We start from the raw sequence: 17,317 nt of genomic DNA, 5'->3' as shown, positions 1-17,317 counted from the left end.
GAAAAGCATCAGTTTCCTGCCCTGCTTCAGTGTGAAGTCTGTGATGGAGAGATGACACATTTGGAAAAGACTCCAGGGGTGAAGGAGGGAGGCAGTGGGTGGGTGTGAGGGACCATGGCATCTGAATCATTGTTTGTCAAGTTCAACATGTCATTTATCACGTTCAACATCTCCTCAGCTGCTGCTTTCTCAGAATCAGACCCTAACCTTGTCAAGAATAAATGATCAAGAGGTTCACGTCTGTCTCACACGATGAAGGAGCCGACCCTGTAAAACCACAAGACAATCTCTTTTTCTCGCTGTTGGAAGGCTGCTGTTGGGTTTTAACTTTGTTGATTACATTGTTGTGTGTTGTTTGTCATGACCCTGCCTCAGACAGAGTCAAAGGAAGAGTCTTCCTTAATTATGTTTTTCATCCTTACTGTTACAGTTTAATGATGATTTCCTCACTAAAATCCCTTCGGTGTGTCCTCTGAGAGGAGAGGCTCAAAATGTTGATACTTATTTGTAACTAATTAACCACACATTCAGTGGGCCTCACGAGCAATAACAAGTCCTAAACAGACATTTCTCACTTCTCAGGCTACGTACAATCAGGCTGCATACAAGTTCTATACACTCTTGACTTCTGCTTCTTTGTGCACTTTTTAATTAGGAGAGGTAGTGCCAGAGATCACTACTTCTTGTATAAGCTGCCTTAAGGCTACTTGGACCGACTATAGCCCTGTGTGAAAAAATGCAGCCTCCTCATGCATTTCAATGAGCACCCTGCCAACGCAGAGAGCTCTGGCAGAAAAACAGAGGGTTGTCTGCCAAAAACAGGTGGACCAGGCTCAACTTTTACTGAAATGGAATAAGAAGTCATCCAGCAAAGGGGCTGCACTGGCTTTGCAAGTATGCGCAGGTGCATCTTCCTGGTAGGTTACTTTTTTAGATGTATACTATACAGGATTTTCATACAAAAGACAGAATCTCGCTCAATATTAACTCATGACCCTCTGGCGGGAGACTCTGCCCTGTGCCTGTATTTCCTTATTGTCTCCCTATTCTTGGGATGTTTGGGTTGGCAACCAGGTGCCAGACCAAGAGCAGCAGGCATCTAAGAGACACAGTGCTGAAAAAATGCAAATATAAAAAGGTAAAATGCCAAACGAGAGTGAATCTGGGGTTGGCTTTTACATTCATTTTTGCTGCCGAGTGTCTTTACAAACAGTCACAAATGATCCTGCACAGTACTGGCTGGTGATTGGTGGAGGTTTTTGGGTCTGAGAGGAAGGTCTGCAGAGACTACTTAGAGCTACAAAAAATTAAAAAGAGAGATTTGCAATTTGATTTGCAGTTATAATATTAAAGAAAAATGATTGACAGTAAAAGCCAAATTCACTTTAATCAGGTAAGAAATATGACTTTTAGCAGGGTAAGTGCATCAGTCATGGAGCAATTAACATGCTATTTTTTGGGGGGGGTTGGACCCTCATTATTTTGTAAAGCATGATAACTAACTCCCATCATGATGGTTTTTTTAGCAACTAGAAAAGATGCAGGAGATTCCTGCTTTCCACACACCAACATTTCTTCAGTTTTCAGTGACTTATTTTTATTTTATTATTTTATTTTCCAGAATCCATTATTCAAAAACATGCATTCACTGGTTTCAAAGTAGCAGAAATGGAAGTTAAACACCTGAAGATAAAAAGCAACAAACTCCATCAGCATTTGATTTCTGCCGAACTGCGTGCTTTCTACAGCCAGTTTGTTTAAAGCCACACTAACCGCTTTTCTTTTCTCTCTTTTCTTCTTTCTTTCTCTCTTTCTTTCTTTTTTTGCCTTGCGGGTTTTCTTCTTCCACCTCTGCATTCATCTGACCCCCATTTATGTTCACCATCCTCATCCCGTCTTCATTTATTTATTCACCCACTCGTCCACTCTGTGCCATCTTTGATTTCTCCATTTTGTGATACTTCGTTGAACGACTTTGTTCGTTTCCTCCTCTGGCACCTCTTCATGTGTCTGTCTTCTTCATGGGTTTCCACGGGACTCTCTGCCTTTCCCACAAACCTCTCTGTTTCTTACTTTTTCTTCTGGGGTTGAACTTCTGACTTCTCCTGCCCTCTGCTCTCCCTCCCTCTCCTGCTTTTTGTGGGTCTTGTCTTCCTGTCTCGTCCATCTTCCCCACATCTCTCTGTCCTGGTGCGTCGCTTTGTGTCCTTGTTATATGTTTGTGTGGGTGTTTGAATCTTCGTGTCCGGGTGTGTGTTTGGCTGTGTGTCGTCCTGACCGCCAGGCCGTTTGGACAGCCCGTTCTTGAGGCAGCAGCACAGTCCCAGCAGCCCCAGTCCGACTCCCCCACTTCGGGGCGCGTCGCCCCTCCGCACCCCACCACACGCACGGACGCAGCCCGCTGCTGCAGCCGGTAGGTACAGCACATAACCGATAAACAGCAGAAGAAGAAGACAGATGGACACCAGCAGCTTGGTCGAACATCTCTCCTCAGACACGAATCCCCTCACAAACATGGAGAATGAAATAATAAAGATGAAATGACAGTAATGGAGCATGAAACTGCATGTGAACTCAAAATGTCTCTGAAGACAGTGACTACATTTACATGCACACTAATATCCCAGTGTTGACTCTTATTCTGGTTTCGAGCACATCAACACAAAACACAAATTATCTCATTATTGTTATCGTATACATTATTCTAACATCATCGTCACAGTTAAAGGACTTTAATCAATTGACTTTACTTGTGAGAAACCCAAGAGAGGTTTGGGATTAGATGATGTCCTTACATGAGGACATATGATGGTTACATCAGGCCAGACATTAGAAATTATGGACAGAGAGACAACATTTTTCAATTTTGACACGAGGTCCAGATTTGTCCTTAGTCATTAGTTCCAGGTCCACAGTTTAAAATATTCAGCATCATCCTTGCATTTGGCCATGTTGTCAAGCTAGTTTGTTGTCTCTGTTAAAGGGAAATTTCGGTTTATTTCAACCTGTCTCCTATCATCCTAAATTTTTTCAAGTGACTAGTGACATAAAAATAATAGTTAGCATGTTAGCCGTTAGCCTAGATACAGCCGGGGTACATAGTAGCGTCAGACCTGTTAAAACGTAAGTGAACAGGCAACCTTCAAGTGCAAAGTTAGTCCACTAAACAAGCTTTTTTTCCACAAAGACCGCCTCATATCGTTAGGATAAATGTCAGAGAACATATAGAAAACCACATGTAAACGTGTTGTCTTACCTTACCGGTGTGCTGCCATGTTTGTTTACCATTTAGCTCTGCTTTCCAAAGCGCGGCCGAAATATATCTGGCGAGCTCTAGATAAAGCCCAGCTGGATACTACTCCAGGTGGAGGTGTCTCGTCCTCGGTCACATCCAGACCTTGAAAATAAGGCTGCAACCGGTCCCATTCCTTGCAACAGAGGCATTCCTCTTCTGTGGGCACTGGGGCACAGCATTCACAGGTACACCACCAATCTCCAGAGCTACGCAGCCTTGCAGCAGCCATTCCTCCTCTCTCGTCCTCTACCTGTTAAGCCTCTCTCTCTCCTCCTCCTCCGTTCTTCAATTTCACGAAGCTCTTCGTCAGTGTATTCTGGCTCAAATAAATAAGGGCGGCCATCAAACTCTGCAAAATCAAATTCCTCCTCCACAAAGTCGAAGTCTGGCAAAAAGTCAGCCATTATTCTATAAATCTTTCATAAAATAAATGAATGAACTTTTCAGGCTACTGTCGGGTTCTGCCTTCCAGCTGTTGCTGCTTGTTCTCGCAATATTTCTGCCGCGCTTTAGAAAGCAGAGCTAAATGGTAAACAAACATGGTAGCACACCGGTAAGCTAAGACAACACGTTTACATGTCGTTTTCTATATGTTCTCTGACATTTATCCTAACGATATGAGGCGGTCTTTGTGGAAAAAAAAGCTTGTTTAGTGGACTAACTTTGCACTTGAAGGTTGCCCGTTCACTTACGTTTTAACAGGTCTGACGCTACTATGCACCCCAGCTGTATCTAGGCTAACGGCTAACATGCTAACTATTATTTTTATGTCACTAGTCACTTGAAACAAATTTAGGACGATGGGAGACAGGTTGAAATAAACCGAAATTTCCCTTGAAGTAGCTGTCTGTTATTCACTCACTCTACAGAAGAAAACAGCACTTCAAAATAAAAGCTCTGTGCTGGATATTCACTGTACTTCAAAATAAAGTGTGGTTTTTTTTACAAACTTGACACATTCGCGAGTCACTTGCGGTCCATTCAGAATGGACCCATGACCCACTTTTGGACCGCAACTCACAAGTTGGGAACCACTGATCTACTCCCTCTCGAGCACCTCCTCACACAGGGATGCTAGTGTGCAGATAAAGTGAGTCTGTAAAATTTCCAATTTGAATTTGGGAAGAAATACTATATTTACTATAAATGTTGATCAGCTGAGACTTTATTATTTAGATTATAGAAAGTGTTTGGTTTCCACAATAAATTAACAGATCTAAATATTTTTTTAAATGCCGCAAAGGAAAAAAACAGCGGTGATGCCCTTCCAGACAAACAGTTCGTCTCTATTTTAAGTTCACATGCATTTTCATCATTTTACTTTCAGCACTTCATTTTTGTAATCCACTTCACTCAGCATAGACACCTTCACACCCCACACATTTGCACACCAACCTTTAAAATCACCTCCCGCCGAATTGTACCCCCTCCGTTCCCCAGCACGAAACAACAACCCTCATCTCCCCCTGACTCCTTTATGTCACAATTTAAAGTAGTGGATTCTCATATGGAATAATTGTTGTTGAAGGATACATTTGGTGATATTTTTCTTCTTGTCAACAAATCCCATAAAAAGACCCAAAACCACCAATAAATGCATCCTAAGTATTGTTCAAGTTTTAAAGCCTTATGTATCTAATTCCTCAGTGCCATAGAGCTCCACTGTTGTCCCAAACCCAGTAAAACACACTGAGGAGCCAAACTGTTGCATTTGGGTGACATGTTCCTTCATTACTATGAACACACACCATAGTTTATTTTAACTCAATGCCACATACACCTTTCTGTTGCCCCAAATTTTCACTAGAGCACCAAAATGTGGATTAATCCGCTGCTGAAAATAGTTCCTAACAAATGCACTATCTTTAATGGAAACCAATGGGCTTGGAGCTGAGAGTCACAGACAGGAAGTCAGACAGCACTGAGAAACGGACTAAAATTATTGCTTTGGGTCCTTTTATTGTTCTCAAAAGAAAAATATAAAGTATCACCAGCTTTGTCCTTTAAAGGGAAATTTTGGTTTATTTCAACTTGTCTCCTATCGTCCTAAATTTGTTTCAAGTGACTAGTGACATAAAAATAATAGTTAGCATGTTAGCCGTTAGCTTAGATACAGCCGGGGCGCATAGTAGCGTCAGACCTGTTAAAACGTAAGTGAACGGGCAACCTTCAAGTGCAAAGTTAGTCCACTAGATCGCTGCTTGTTCTCGTGAGATATATTTCGGCCGCGCTTTGGAAAGCAGAGCTAAATGGTAAACAAACATGGCAGCACACTGGTAAGGTAAGACAACACGTTTACATGTGGTTTTCTATATGTTCTCTGACATTTATCCTAACGATATGAGGCGGTCTTTGTAGAAAAAAAGCTTGTTTAGTGGACTAACTTTGCACTTGAAGGTTGCCCGTTCACTTACGTTTTAACAGGTCTGACGCTACTATGCGCCCCGGCTGTATCTAGGCTAACGGCTAACATGCTAACTATTATCTGTATGTCACTAGTCACTTGAAACAAATTTAGGACGATAGGAGACAGGTTGAAATAAACCGAAATTTCCCTTTAAGTACTGTAATTTCAGCTATCAGTTTTAATTTTGTAAGCACAGTCACAGGTGTAGCATTTAGCAGTAGCTTACAGCTTTATTAAACACAAAAAGCCAAATAAATGTAAGTACTGCAGTAATAAATGTGAAAGAATCCTTAGGTATCAAGTCAGAAAAGGCAAACCTGCGTGTTTTATTTTTAGCATTTTTTGCTAAATTTTAAAACGTTGAGGTAGTCACCATCAAACCTGTCTCATGGCTCACTTACCTTTTAGCTTAATGAGCTAACAGGCTAACACGCGCACACAAGCATTTCACTAACTCCTAGCAGATAATAAAATGTCCTTTATGGCCGTAAACCATAAAGCTGTTTGTCGGTTTGTGTTACAGATGTCTGTCTTCCCTTCAGTCTTCATCCTTTAGATGTCGTCCAGTCAGCTGCTGGTGTTTAATTTTTGTTAATGTTTATGTTTTTTTTTTTTTTTCATGTTTTATGGTTTTAAATTAGCAGCAAGGTCATTTTACTTTTCACAGGGATGAAGAGCTGTTACTTACTAACTACAGAATCTCACTGGTTTTCTATCACCTCCTCTTCTAATCCTCAATCTCATGCCTCTGATCCTGGATCTGCATCACCTCCCTGCACACACACACACACACACATACTCAACAACACACGGCTGCTTTTAATCCTGACCGACTGACCAAACTGTGAGTGTTTGCGTGTGAATGTGTGTATGTGACGTCGTCGAGCCGTCCGCCAGTTGTCACCGCTGTTTGTTGGCCTTTGACTGAATATGGATCTTTGCCCTCTGACCTCTGTGGAGCTGAGCTGGTTGCCATTCTGTTTAAAGACCATAGTATTGAATCTGTATGTTTTAGCCCATTAACTACAAGTGTAGACAACCTGAAATTACTGCCAGTGTTTTGTAGATTAACCTTTTTCTTTTAAAAAAAAAAACACAGTCATCCAAAACTTAAAGGGAAACTTCACTCATAAAATAATAATTTCTATATCATTTACTTGTGTTACATTGAATTGGTGAATGAAGGTGCCTCCACTGTGAATGAAGAATCCAAAAATGGAGAAAATTGGACTAAAGGGGGGCCGCGTTTAACAACAGCAAAACTATACCAAAACATCTATTTACAAACTCTCATACAACTCATGCAGTAGAATCTGAGTTTCTCCAGTTTCTCCAGTCTGTGCCCAGTACTTCCCCAACACATGCATTTTCACTAAAACCTTACTATTATATAACACTTCTGCATAACCAGTCTCATGCACTGATGAGTTGTGCGCCCTGGGTAGCGTGTGCGTTAGAACTCTGCTCAGTAGAATGCACAAGCGAAGTTCAAAAGCATGCACTTTTCCAGGCACGCTACACATATGTGGAAATGTTTAAAGTTGTAAATATCATCGTGCAAGAGTTCTGTGAGAGTTTGGAAACAGATGCTTTGATACAGTTTTGCTAAAGTGGGCCCCTTTTAATTCAATTCATCAGGAATTTTCTCAATTTTTGGATTCTTCGTTCACAGTTTTATTAAAAAATTCAAGGTAAAAAAGTTAATGATAAACAAATGATCATTTTTTGGGTGAGGTATACCTTTAACTTTACAAATATGCTGTTGAAAAAGCATAGGCTGCAGAACATAAAAAAACAAGTTATAAAGATGGTAATTTGACTTAATTTCTTGCACTTAAAAGTAGGTGTATTCTCACACCAAATCAATACTGTAACGAAACATCAAGGCAACCCAGTGTTTTATTACCTTAGATGATTTCTTCCTCCACACCAATACAGTGGAAAAGGTTGCTGTTGCATTTGTTAAAGGCGCTGTATGTAAGAATGTGGCCAAAACGGTTACTGCACTCAAATTCAAAATACTGCCGTGAGTCGTGTCCGCCCCCCCTCCCCTACAGATGTGAGGTTGCTAGACAGCGGCACGCTGGAGACTGATTTGTTTGCCCATGGGCGGCTGCCATGGCAGGGCCGCGTCGCCGCGTCCTTGATCTTCGGTTTTCCAGCAGACCGTTCGAGCAAGTCCGGCTTCTCTGCTGCTAACGCTGCTGCTGGGATACAGCTGAGGAGGAGCCGGCTGCTAATGCTATGTACCGGGACACTGCTAACGCTGCTGCTGGGATACAGCTGAGGAGGAGCCGGCTGCTAATGCTATGTACCGGGACACTGCTAACACTGCTTGACGTGCTGCTAACGTTTGTTTCTCAAAATCAGTCAGGTCGATGACCCACCTGCACATGGGCTACAATGTATGATCGAAAATGAATAACAGTTGAAAGTATTCGAAATGTCCATCCCCGTCTAGCTATGATGCTAGTTAGCCAACTTTGGCTAAAGCTTACCTGTCGAGGAGAAGAGTAGCCACTTCGACATCCGATTTCAAATTCTTCTCCGCTTTCAACCGTCTCCACCGTTCAAAAGCATCTCCTATATAGACCCTCGCTTTGCCTCAAGTTTTGTCTTGGCATTTTTGGGAATCATAACGAGGTCGTTTGGGTTTAGTCGCACCGTCAGCCATTGTAGTTCAGTCATAACTGTAACTGACGCTGAGACTCTACTGACTGTGTGACTGGTAGACGGCGGTGGGTGGCGCAACAGGCCAAAACACAAATTCAAAACATAAACATGATTTGTGGACTGTAAAAAAATTTTTTAAATGCGAATATTCTGGCTGTACTATTGTTGTCGGTGAGATCAGTATGTTATATGAACATTATTCCTTAGTCTCTGTGACATATTAGGAGGATTTTACGACTATTTGCTTTAGATTTCTTACATATAGCTCCTTTAAAACCTGCCAACCTCTCTGAATAACTTAATAAAGCTAAGGTAGAAAACATGTTGTTTGGGGTGGATCAACACTTTAAAAACAGATGAAATGCTTTTGAAAACAGCAATAATGTAGTTACTGGGCAAAATCATGCAGATCACATGTATGATCTACAGTGTATGTTGCTGCATGTCTGTAGGTGCTGTGATGGCAAACATTATGCTGGGTGGGCAAAGAACCAGTTCATCCCTGTCCCCAGTGACAGCTGACAACTAAGACAGTTCTTTTTCCAATTCAATTCTTCCTTTAATATGAATGTGACAATTTTTTAAACTGCTCTCCACTACCAGTGAAAGATCAATTTGTATTAAATACTCCTTGCAGTAATTAGCCTGAGGTGAATTGGTGAACCCACCAAGCAAGACCCCGCTCAGCTGGATGTGATTAGTCATTCTAACAAGCAAAGTGATGCTGTCGTTGTTCATCCATGGTTTATTGTGTCCTTTGGGAAATCTTGCTCTGGTTTCTGAACGGGACGTCTGACTTCAACAAGCATGAAATCATTGAAAACGTCTGAGAAAAAGTGATGTCATTGGGGAAGTGGTTCTCTTGACTGTAACTGACACTGTGTTGATGTTTGTCATAATGAATTGTATTCCTGGATGTGGTATCAGCATTGTGACTGTGACTCACCCACAATGTGTCCGTATGCATTGATGGCATAATAACAAATGTTCATGTTTCATGACTTGCTGGATCGTAGTGACTATGTCTTGATTTTGGTGACAACCTATTTACCAGTATTGATTTTCTTTGGTCCTCCTGGTTTCGCTCTCTTGAGCACTTCTTCTCTCTGTATGGGATGTCCATTGTGTGCTATAGGGGATCAGTTAACAAGTATCACATGGCAATACACCCTGTGAGTGTTGCACTTACGTCAAACACTATTCTGCTTACAACAGGGTTGCCAAGTCTCAGACATTTGGCATGAGATGGTTGCTTTTAGGTACAAATGTGACACCAAATGACACATTGCAGCAAAGACACTCCTTTATGAACAAGAATTTACAGCTAAAGCTGATGTGGATGTCATTAGTTTTGCAAGTGTTAAATCATAAACCAAAGTATCAGACAGATTCAAATGTTGACCTGATGGCACCGGAAGAGTCATTAGGATTCATCCTGAGGGGAATATGAATGCCTACCTAATTTCATGGCAATCTATCCAATTCTTCTCAAGACATTTCGCTCAAGACCACAAATGTGAACCTGATGATGGCGCCAAAAGAAAAGTCAAAGGTTCACCAAAGTCATTAAGATGCATCTTCGGAGGACCACAAGTGTCTGTACAAACATTTGTGCCAGTCCATCCCATAGGCGATGAAATATTTAACTTTATATGTAAAAGAAATTGAAACGGCTGGTGGCACAAGATGAAAAATCAGGGGATGACCAAAGCCATCAGGAATCATTGCCTGATATCAGACAGAGCTGTCAACTCATTACACACATTTCCATCTTCATTCTGACATTGCGTCCAATTTAACCAATTTCCTTGCGAGAGGGAGTTTCAATATTTATCCAACCAGTCACTAGAGACTCATGTATTTAAATCTAATGTCATTTTAAGTGATGCATAGCTGTGCGAACGTACTTGTTTTGTTGGGGATTCGAGAGCAGAGTGGACCGAAGTGAAAGCAACTGATCACTGATTCATTTCACAGTGCCAGATGAATTAGTCAACTCCAACTCAGTGGAGTAGGCAGATTCAAATGTCTGGTCCCAGGCAATAGAGTCATCCTCTGGGCACCATAAACATCTGGACCAAATTTCATGGCAATCCATATGTTGTAGAGACTGACGTTATCATCCATAGAACCACGCTGCTAGCTTGGCTAAAAATAAAACTATAACGTCTAAACAGTTCTGCATGTAAGAAAACATCTGAACATCAAACTTCCATATTTTCGGAGATTGGTCTTCAAACATTTCAAAGAGCAAAAGGTAATTTGGGGAGTTCTGCTTCTTTCACTTTGCTCTACACAGTTTCTGTCAGTACTTTCAGTGCAATTAATGCCTGACCCGGCTTGGTAATGTCACCAACATGAGTCTCGTCCACACAGTCTGATTGGCTCAGTGACTGTATCTGTCTGTCTGCGGGTGGTGTGACGACAGAAGTGATGTGATTGCCGTGATTTTGTGCACTTTTTTTATGTAACACGGGGTGTGACTAGAGGTTAGAAAATCAGACAGACTCTGACAGGACTTCTTGTCAGAGTCCTGTTAGGTTCAAGATATTTTCAAAGAACAACTGATTCTGACTATTCAGAAAACACAAATCACAAGTAACACTTCTTATGATATTTCAGTGAAGCATTCCGTGTTACAGATGATCAACACATCTGGTTTATGAGTGTGACTTTGTCGTTCTAGGAGGATGTTGGTGAAGACTTTTTGTTCTGTACCTTTTCGATGTCTTTGTGTCATTCTGTCCCTGTAGGGGACGATGACGATGAAGCAAGCACAGAGCGCAACATGGCCGCAGTGTCACCCATTCCTAAAATAGTCACCACACCCATCAAAGAGGACTTCTGCCAGGAGGATGAGGACAGCAGAGATGAATGGGGTAAGAATGAAAGTGAAATGGATGCTGATGTATAATCATTGAGATGCTATTGAACAAAGGTTAGATGTGTCCTTTAACCAAATTTAGCCCAATAAACGTAGATGATTACACGTCATGTGACCTGCTAAACATCAAATAAGCTGTTAAGACAAAATATTATTATTTAATTGGTGTTTTGCTTGTTTTTTCCAGATTCGGTGCCAAAGCAGGAGCAGAAACAACCGGTCCAGGAGTCAGCACCCACCAAACCTGTGCAGAGCGTTGCCCCGCAAGCCCGTGACTCCTCCAGCTTCTCTGTGTGGGACTCCGGGACAGACAGCCTGGTCAACCTGTGGGACAGCAGCTCCGGCGCTCCTTGTGACCCCTCCAAGACCCCCCAGTCCTCCAATCTGGTGGACCTGATGGGCGACACCAATGACCCACCCAGCACCGCCACCACCAGCGGCAAGCCTCAGCCCCTCCTCAGCTTCGATGAGATGATGGATGGGACCTTCTGTTCCACTGCCGATGACGACCCCACCAGTCTGGTGGACGTGACGGGCTCTGACCAGATGACCCTCAGCTACCAGCATGCACTGCAGCATGCATCCGGGGAGATTCAGGAGCTGGATGATGGACAGCTGTTGATGACCAATGGGGAGACGCTGCTGAAAGAAGGGACTCAGGTCAGACAGGTTAATAATGCTCCTGCTGTGCATTCAAAAGACATTTTCTGTCTTTTTCTTTGTTAAAAAAAAAATTTCTCTCTCCGTCTGTCTGTCTTTCTGTTCTTATAGGCCAGTGAAGGCTATTTCAGCCAATCACAGGAGGAAGAATTTGGCCAATCAGAGGATTCCTCGGCTAAACCTGCGCCGGTCTTTTATAACAAGCCACCAGGTGAGATACCTAAGAACGTGTCTATCAGTTATTTATAACATAATAATCAACACCAGGACTTTTTATTTGGAACAGTTATTTATCAACACATTCACACTCCGAACTCGTGAAATACCGATGCTTGGTCAGTGGCCCCACATGTCAAACTATGATGCCCTAGGGACCTTGCTCATGTCGGTTTTGGATGCTCAGGGACGGCATGTCACTTTACCCATGTTACATGCATTGTGTCTTTTCAAAATAAACTTCTGTTTTCACAGGATGTGCACAGTTTCCACTTGTTAAATGCACAGTCTCTTTTCAAAATAAACTTCCTCAGGTTTAGGCAACAAAAGTACATGGTTAGGTTTAGAAAAGGACATCATTGGCTTAAAATAAACATTTGTTAGTAACGTCATGTGACATACCTCACTAGTGTAGCATGCTACATATACTAGCACACTATGTTGTTAATGAAATAACTTAACTGACATTTGGTTGTACATGGGACATGAACAGCAGTCTTCTGGGTGAAAGTCCAGTGTTTGAATGACCCATCCAACTCCATTCCCACCTATGTGGACTTTCTTGTTATCCATGCTAAAGCAGTTGCTCAGAGCCTCAAAAAATGTCACCACCAGGTACATCTAATAGCGCTGCTAGAGGGTGCCTTGCTGCCTCGGTATCTGATGCCAAGAGCCTGACCAAGCATCTGTATTTGACAAGTTGTGAGTGATTCTGGGTTGAATTATTGTGATCCACTCAGTAGAATACAGATTTCCGCAGCAGATGTCCACTAATTCCATCAGTACAACAGTCATGTCACCACTCTGCTGCTCATTTATTATTTCCAGTCGCTGCCATTTTGCTTTGTTTTTGGATTGCTTTTCAGCTGTTGCCATTCACTTCCTGCACAGCTCAGATCAACACACTTCATTACAGTTTCAAATTAAAAGTTCTAGCAGCTTAGTGGGTACATTCTCTCCATTTCCTGGTTGGCTTTTTAGAGAGGTGTTGATTAGATTGTAGGATAATTTTTGAGGATCTAGTTTTTCCAGTGCTGTTTAAATGTATTGCCTTATATGAACGGGTGTCTCTATTATTAGGTCCACCCCATTATTTAGATAATGGTAGGCTAAATATTAGGAACACCTGCCTGTATGATGTGGCCACATATATAAAATAATAATGTTATCTTTTGTAGAATAAATGAACTCAACAAATATGTTTGTGTGTTCAGAGATTGACATTACGTGCTGGGACACGGACCCCGTGGTTGACGATGACGACGACTAACCGGCCAATCAGACGCCACCACCGGACCAAGAGGAAGTAGGAAGTGCGCTTCATGAAGAAACAGATTTTTTTTTTCTAAAAAACAAAAACACAAACAAACAAAAAAAAAAGTAATAATAATAACAACTCTTGCATCAACTACTTCTGTATTATCTTTTAGAGGAAAACAAAACAGTAGCCACCGAAAAAAAAGAGACGGGGTTTGAGTTATTGTTACAGACGGTTTGAAGGCTCAGTGGGGTTTTTTTCTGTGTGTTTGTTATTTTATTTATTTGTTTTTCTTCTTCTTTTTTTTTTTTTTTTTGCTATGCAGATGTAATAGGCGGGAGCGGGGGGACTTTCGTTTGTGTAAATGATTTATTACACATTAACGTAGCGCACTGCTGCATATTAGAGACAATGAAGCCCAGTGTGTGGCAGGCAGCCAACACACCTAGTCTGTAGTGCTTTAATAACACCCTATAAAACTAATACAGTGGATCATTACAGCTGCCATGTATATCTTCACTCTCTTTCTTTTCTTACCTCTTTTTCACTTCCTTCCTTCTGCCTTCCTATCCAAAATATCCAAAAGTATTCACCTCTGCAAGTCAGTTAATCTTGTATTTAGCCCTCACTTTAATGGAAAAAGCTGAAGCATTTTATTTATTCTGATGTATCTTAAAATTCTTTCACTAACAGCTGACGGGATCCTGAAGAAATCAAATCTATTTGGAGACGAGTCAAACTGTGGCTCCGTTTTGAGCTTTTTCGCTCCTTGTGTATGATTTTTAAGACTGAATTCAAGATTAAATGGCTTGTAAATCTGGTTGCTTTTTTCAGTGCACTTTTATTTCTTCTTCTGCCTCCTTGTGGATGAACTGCTGCTTCTCAGTCAGCCCTCCCCTCTGGTTCCATAAAACTCATCATTTTTACCCCACTTATATATTTACACAAGCAAAAAAAGCATCTAATCTAGATGAATATTCTGTAGATATTTTTCCAAGTGTTACCAGTTTTTTAGGAGAGTTCGGCTAATGAATATGAAGCCACCTTTCAGCTTGTGCACACTAGAAGAAAAAAAGAATCCTTTGTATGAATCCTCTGAAATTTCTCCTATGAGACTTTTTCACCAGGCCCTTCATAATGTGGCCACTTTTGGACAGCAGTGGGCACAGTTCCTGTTCAGAGTCGGGAAGGTTTGGGAGGCAGAACGTCCTGCCTTTTCTTATTTTAAAAATTTTCATTTTAATGTTTAATTTCCGGCACTTAGGCCTTACTGTCCCACTCAGACAGAAGCTGAGTTAAATCCTGGATGAAAGAGGGAGGGTGGGATAAAACAGCTGGAAGTAAACTTGGGCCACACGATATTTGCAAATATTATTTTTTCAACTTTGTTGTAATCTGCATGGAGAACCAGATGTTCGTGAGTTATGACATCACTATTTGACATTGACATTGACAAGAACAACAATTACAGCAATCAATAACTATTTAATTCTACACATGGTAAGTGTCTGAATCGTTCTTCTACCAAGGGACTAAAAGTTAGCATATTCAGCCTCTTGTGCATCGACTTAAACCATTTTCAAAATGTTCCAGTTTTACAGAAGTGCAATACAATATCACCAAAACATCCCTTCAAGGTTTCTGTAAAATTTCAGCCACTGTATGTAGGGCTGCCACCATCACAGGGTTTACCTTTCTATATTTTGTTTTATAGGGTAACCAGACCTAAAGAGGCACTTTGAAATTATTTGTAAATTCTGCAGAGTGACAATCTGTTCTGGAGAAATGAAGAGATGCAGAGATTGGGAGGGCAGAGAAGACCGAGCTGATGAGCAGAAACTGAAGTCTTATTAGTTGACAAATTTGGGAACTTTGGAATTAGTCTGTGAATAACAGACAACAGGTGTTCAGCCAACTAACTAAGGTTATGATTTTGTAACACGAGTTACAGAGCCATCTACTGGACTCTCCGCCAATGAGCATGCATTAGCCCAATGAAATTTGCATCAGCACAGCTGGCCAATAATGACATGCCTTCCAGAATATGCACGGAGCCCACAGTATATATAAGAGTATATATACATCTTCTTCAGCAAGTGGCGTAGGAGCAACAGGGCCCCTAGGTAGAGGGCACCACCTGTGCTAATAGAACTAGGGTTACAATATTGTAACCTTCGTTCTATCTCACACAGTCTCTGCCCTCTTCTGGACTCTTTGGGTACAGTGGGTAGAGCCTGATGAATGAATGAATGCCCTGTTGCAGCATAGCATGGACCTAGCCACAATGATTCTGACCGGCTAAAGAGAAAAGGATGCTGGAACTGTCATACGGCTCCTAGACATGCTGTTGGCTCCACCATACTCAGGTAGACATGTCCTGATTGGCCAGCTAGGTTATTCAAATATCAGTGGGCAAATGTGTGCTCATGATTGGAGAGAATTACTCATAAAGTCCAGTAGAGAGCAGACCCTGTGTGAGATGGAAATGCATTTAAAAATCCACATACGTAACTTTAATATTAGCCAATGATTAGCTGTTCGCCGCGTGACATACAATAAATACCAGAGCATTTCCAGTGTTTGTGTGAAAATATTAAACCTTCCTGGCATCTGTTACTCCAAGCAGCTTAAAACAAACACTAAAAGTGATTCTTAAATCCTGTCTGACCCACGTCTGCTGCCCGACTGCTTTTGTTCTGTGCCAATGCAAAAAATACCACATGTATTTTTTTCCATTTTTTTTTAAAGTATATTTTATTGATATGTTTAGTTACCCTGGAAACTGGAGTGAGAAGTGGGGCGGGCCGGGACGGGAGGTGTGTGTGTTTTTAATACCTGTCAAAAAGTGTGCTAGAATTGATTTTCAGGACCTTTTTGAATATTAGCAACAACAGTGTTAGTCTTTTTTTGCTGTAAATTCCTGTAGAAAATAAAAACTCCTAGGCAATAATAACACCTGTGTGTTTGTGTGTGGAGCACCTGGATACTGTGTGTGTTCACCTGAGTGGAAGAGTTTAGCTTCTCAAAAGCGTCTGCAGGGTCGTTCACAAACCAGCTGATCCTGGTGTTAAGATGCTTTCAGGGAGCCGGTTTGATTTATACCTCTGCACAATGATCAGGTAACAGGTAGAGGACGTGCTTACATCCAACATCCACTACATTTTTATTAAATCCTGTTATTGAGGCTCAATTAGTGAATAAATATTCAAATCTTGATTTGATTTTGCCATTTTGTCTCATCATTCACTATTATGTTGCCCAGTAAACATTTATTGGGTAAATCTGGAGAGGATTTACAGCCATGCCATACTCTTTCCATTTTTTATTAACTGATTTAAATGGACTCCAGTTAAAAAATTCTCATATCCACCCCCCCACTTGCACCTTCCAGACTGTATTTATAAAGCACTCAGTTGAAACCCTTTGACGACACACAGCTGAGCTTCGTTTGACTAATTACGAGACTTCTCAGACCAGCTGACTCCACCAGTGATGATTTAGGTGTGTCCCTGTTAGAGTATGGAAGTATGAATACTTTTTAAAGGCATTGTTAGTATTATCTTTTAATTAATACCTTTTTAAGATCTGAAAAATGTTTTGCCCAAATTTAACTTAGACTTGTAGCTGTATTTTAAACTGCAGATCACTGGAAGGTAAAAGACACAAAAAACAGCTCAGAAATATTGCAAAAAAAAAAAAAAAAGTTTGCTCCCTGCACGCAAAGAAACAGTAAGGGTAAAAAAGACAATACAAGTCAGCTGGACCCGAAACATGTCTGTGATCAGAGATATTTCTCATGTCTGAGGTGTTCAGCCGTTTTATGGGTCTCACAATATCCAGCACTGCCGGATCATTATAAGAAAACATGCCATTTTGTGTCCCTCGAACAAAACTGTGCTATAAATGTCAATAAACAATAAACAC

The 17,317-nt window shown here is 41.2% G+C and overlaps 1 protein-coding gene across 2 annotated transcripts in view; it reads left to right on the top strand.

The window, feature by feature from the left end:
* dbn1 (drebrin 1) overlaps nt 1-16,346 on the top strand; it is a 182,354-nt gene extending 166,008 nt beyond the window's left edge. The window contains exons 11-15 of one of the 2 annotated variants that reach the window (XM_049591367.1): nt 2,285-2,413; nt 11,129-11,254; nt 11,447-11,919; nt 12,031-12,130; nt 13,350-16,346. In XM_049591367.1, the coding sequence (XP_049447324.1) occupies nt 2,285-2,413; nt 11,129-11,254; nt 11,447-11,919; nt 12,031-12,130; nt 13,350-13,405 (884 nt within the window). In that variant the 3' untranslated portion in view covers nt 13,406-16,346. The remainder of the gene's footprint in view (nt 1-2,284; nt 2,414-11,128; nt 11,255-11,446; nt 11,920-12,030; nt 12,131-13,349) is intronic. The other variant, XM_049591369.1, reaches the window with a different exon arrangement.
* Nucleotides 16,347-17,317: the final 971 nt, after the last annotated feature.

The sequence above is a fragment of the Epinephelus fuscoguttatus genome, linkage group LG12 (assembly GCF_011397635.1).
Source record: "Epinephelus fuscoguttatus linkage group LG12, E.fuscoguttatus.final_Chr_v1".
In the NCBI taxonomy this organism is placed as follows: Eukaryota; Metazoa; Chordata; class Actinopteri; order Perciformes; family Serranidae; genus Epinephelus; species Epinephelus fuscoguttatus.
This window is presented reverse-complemented; position numbering and strand designations above follow the sequence as displayed.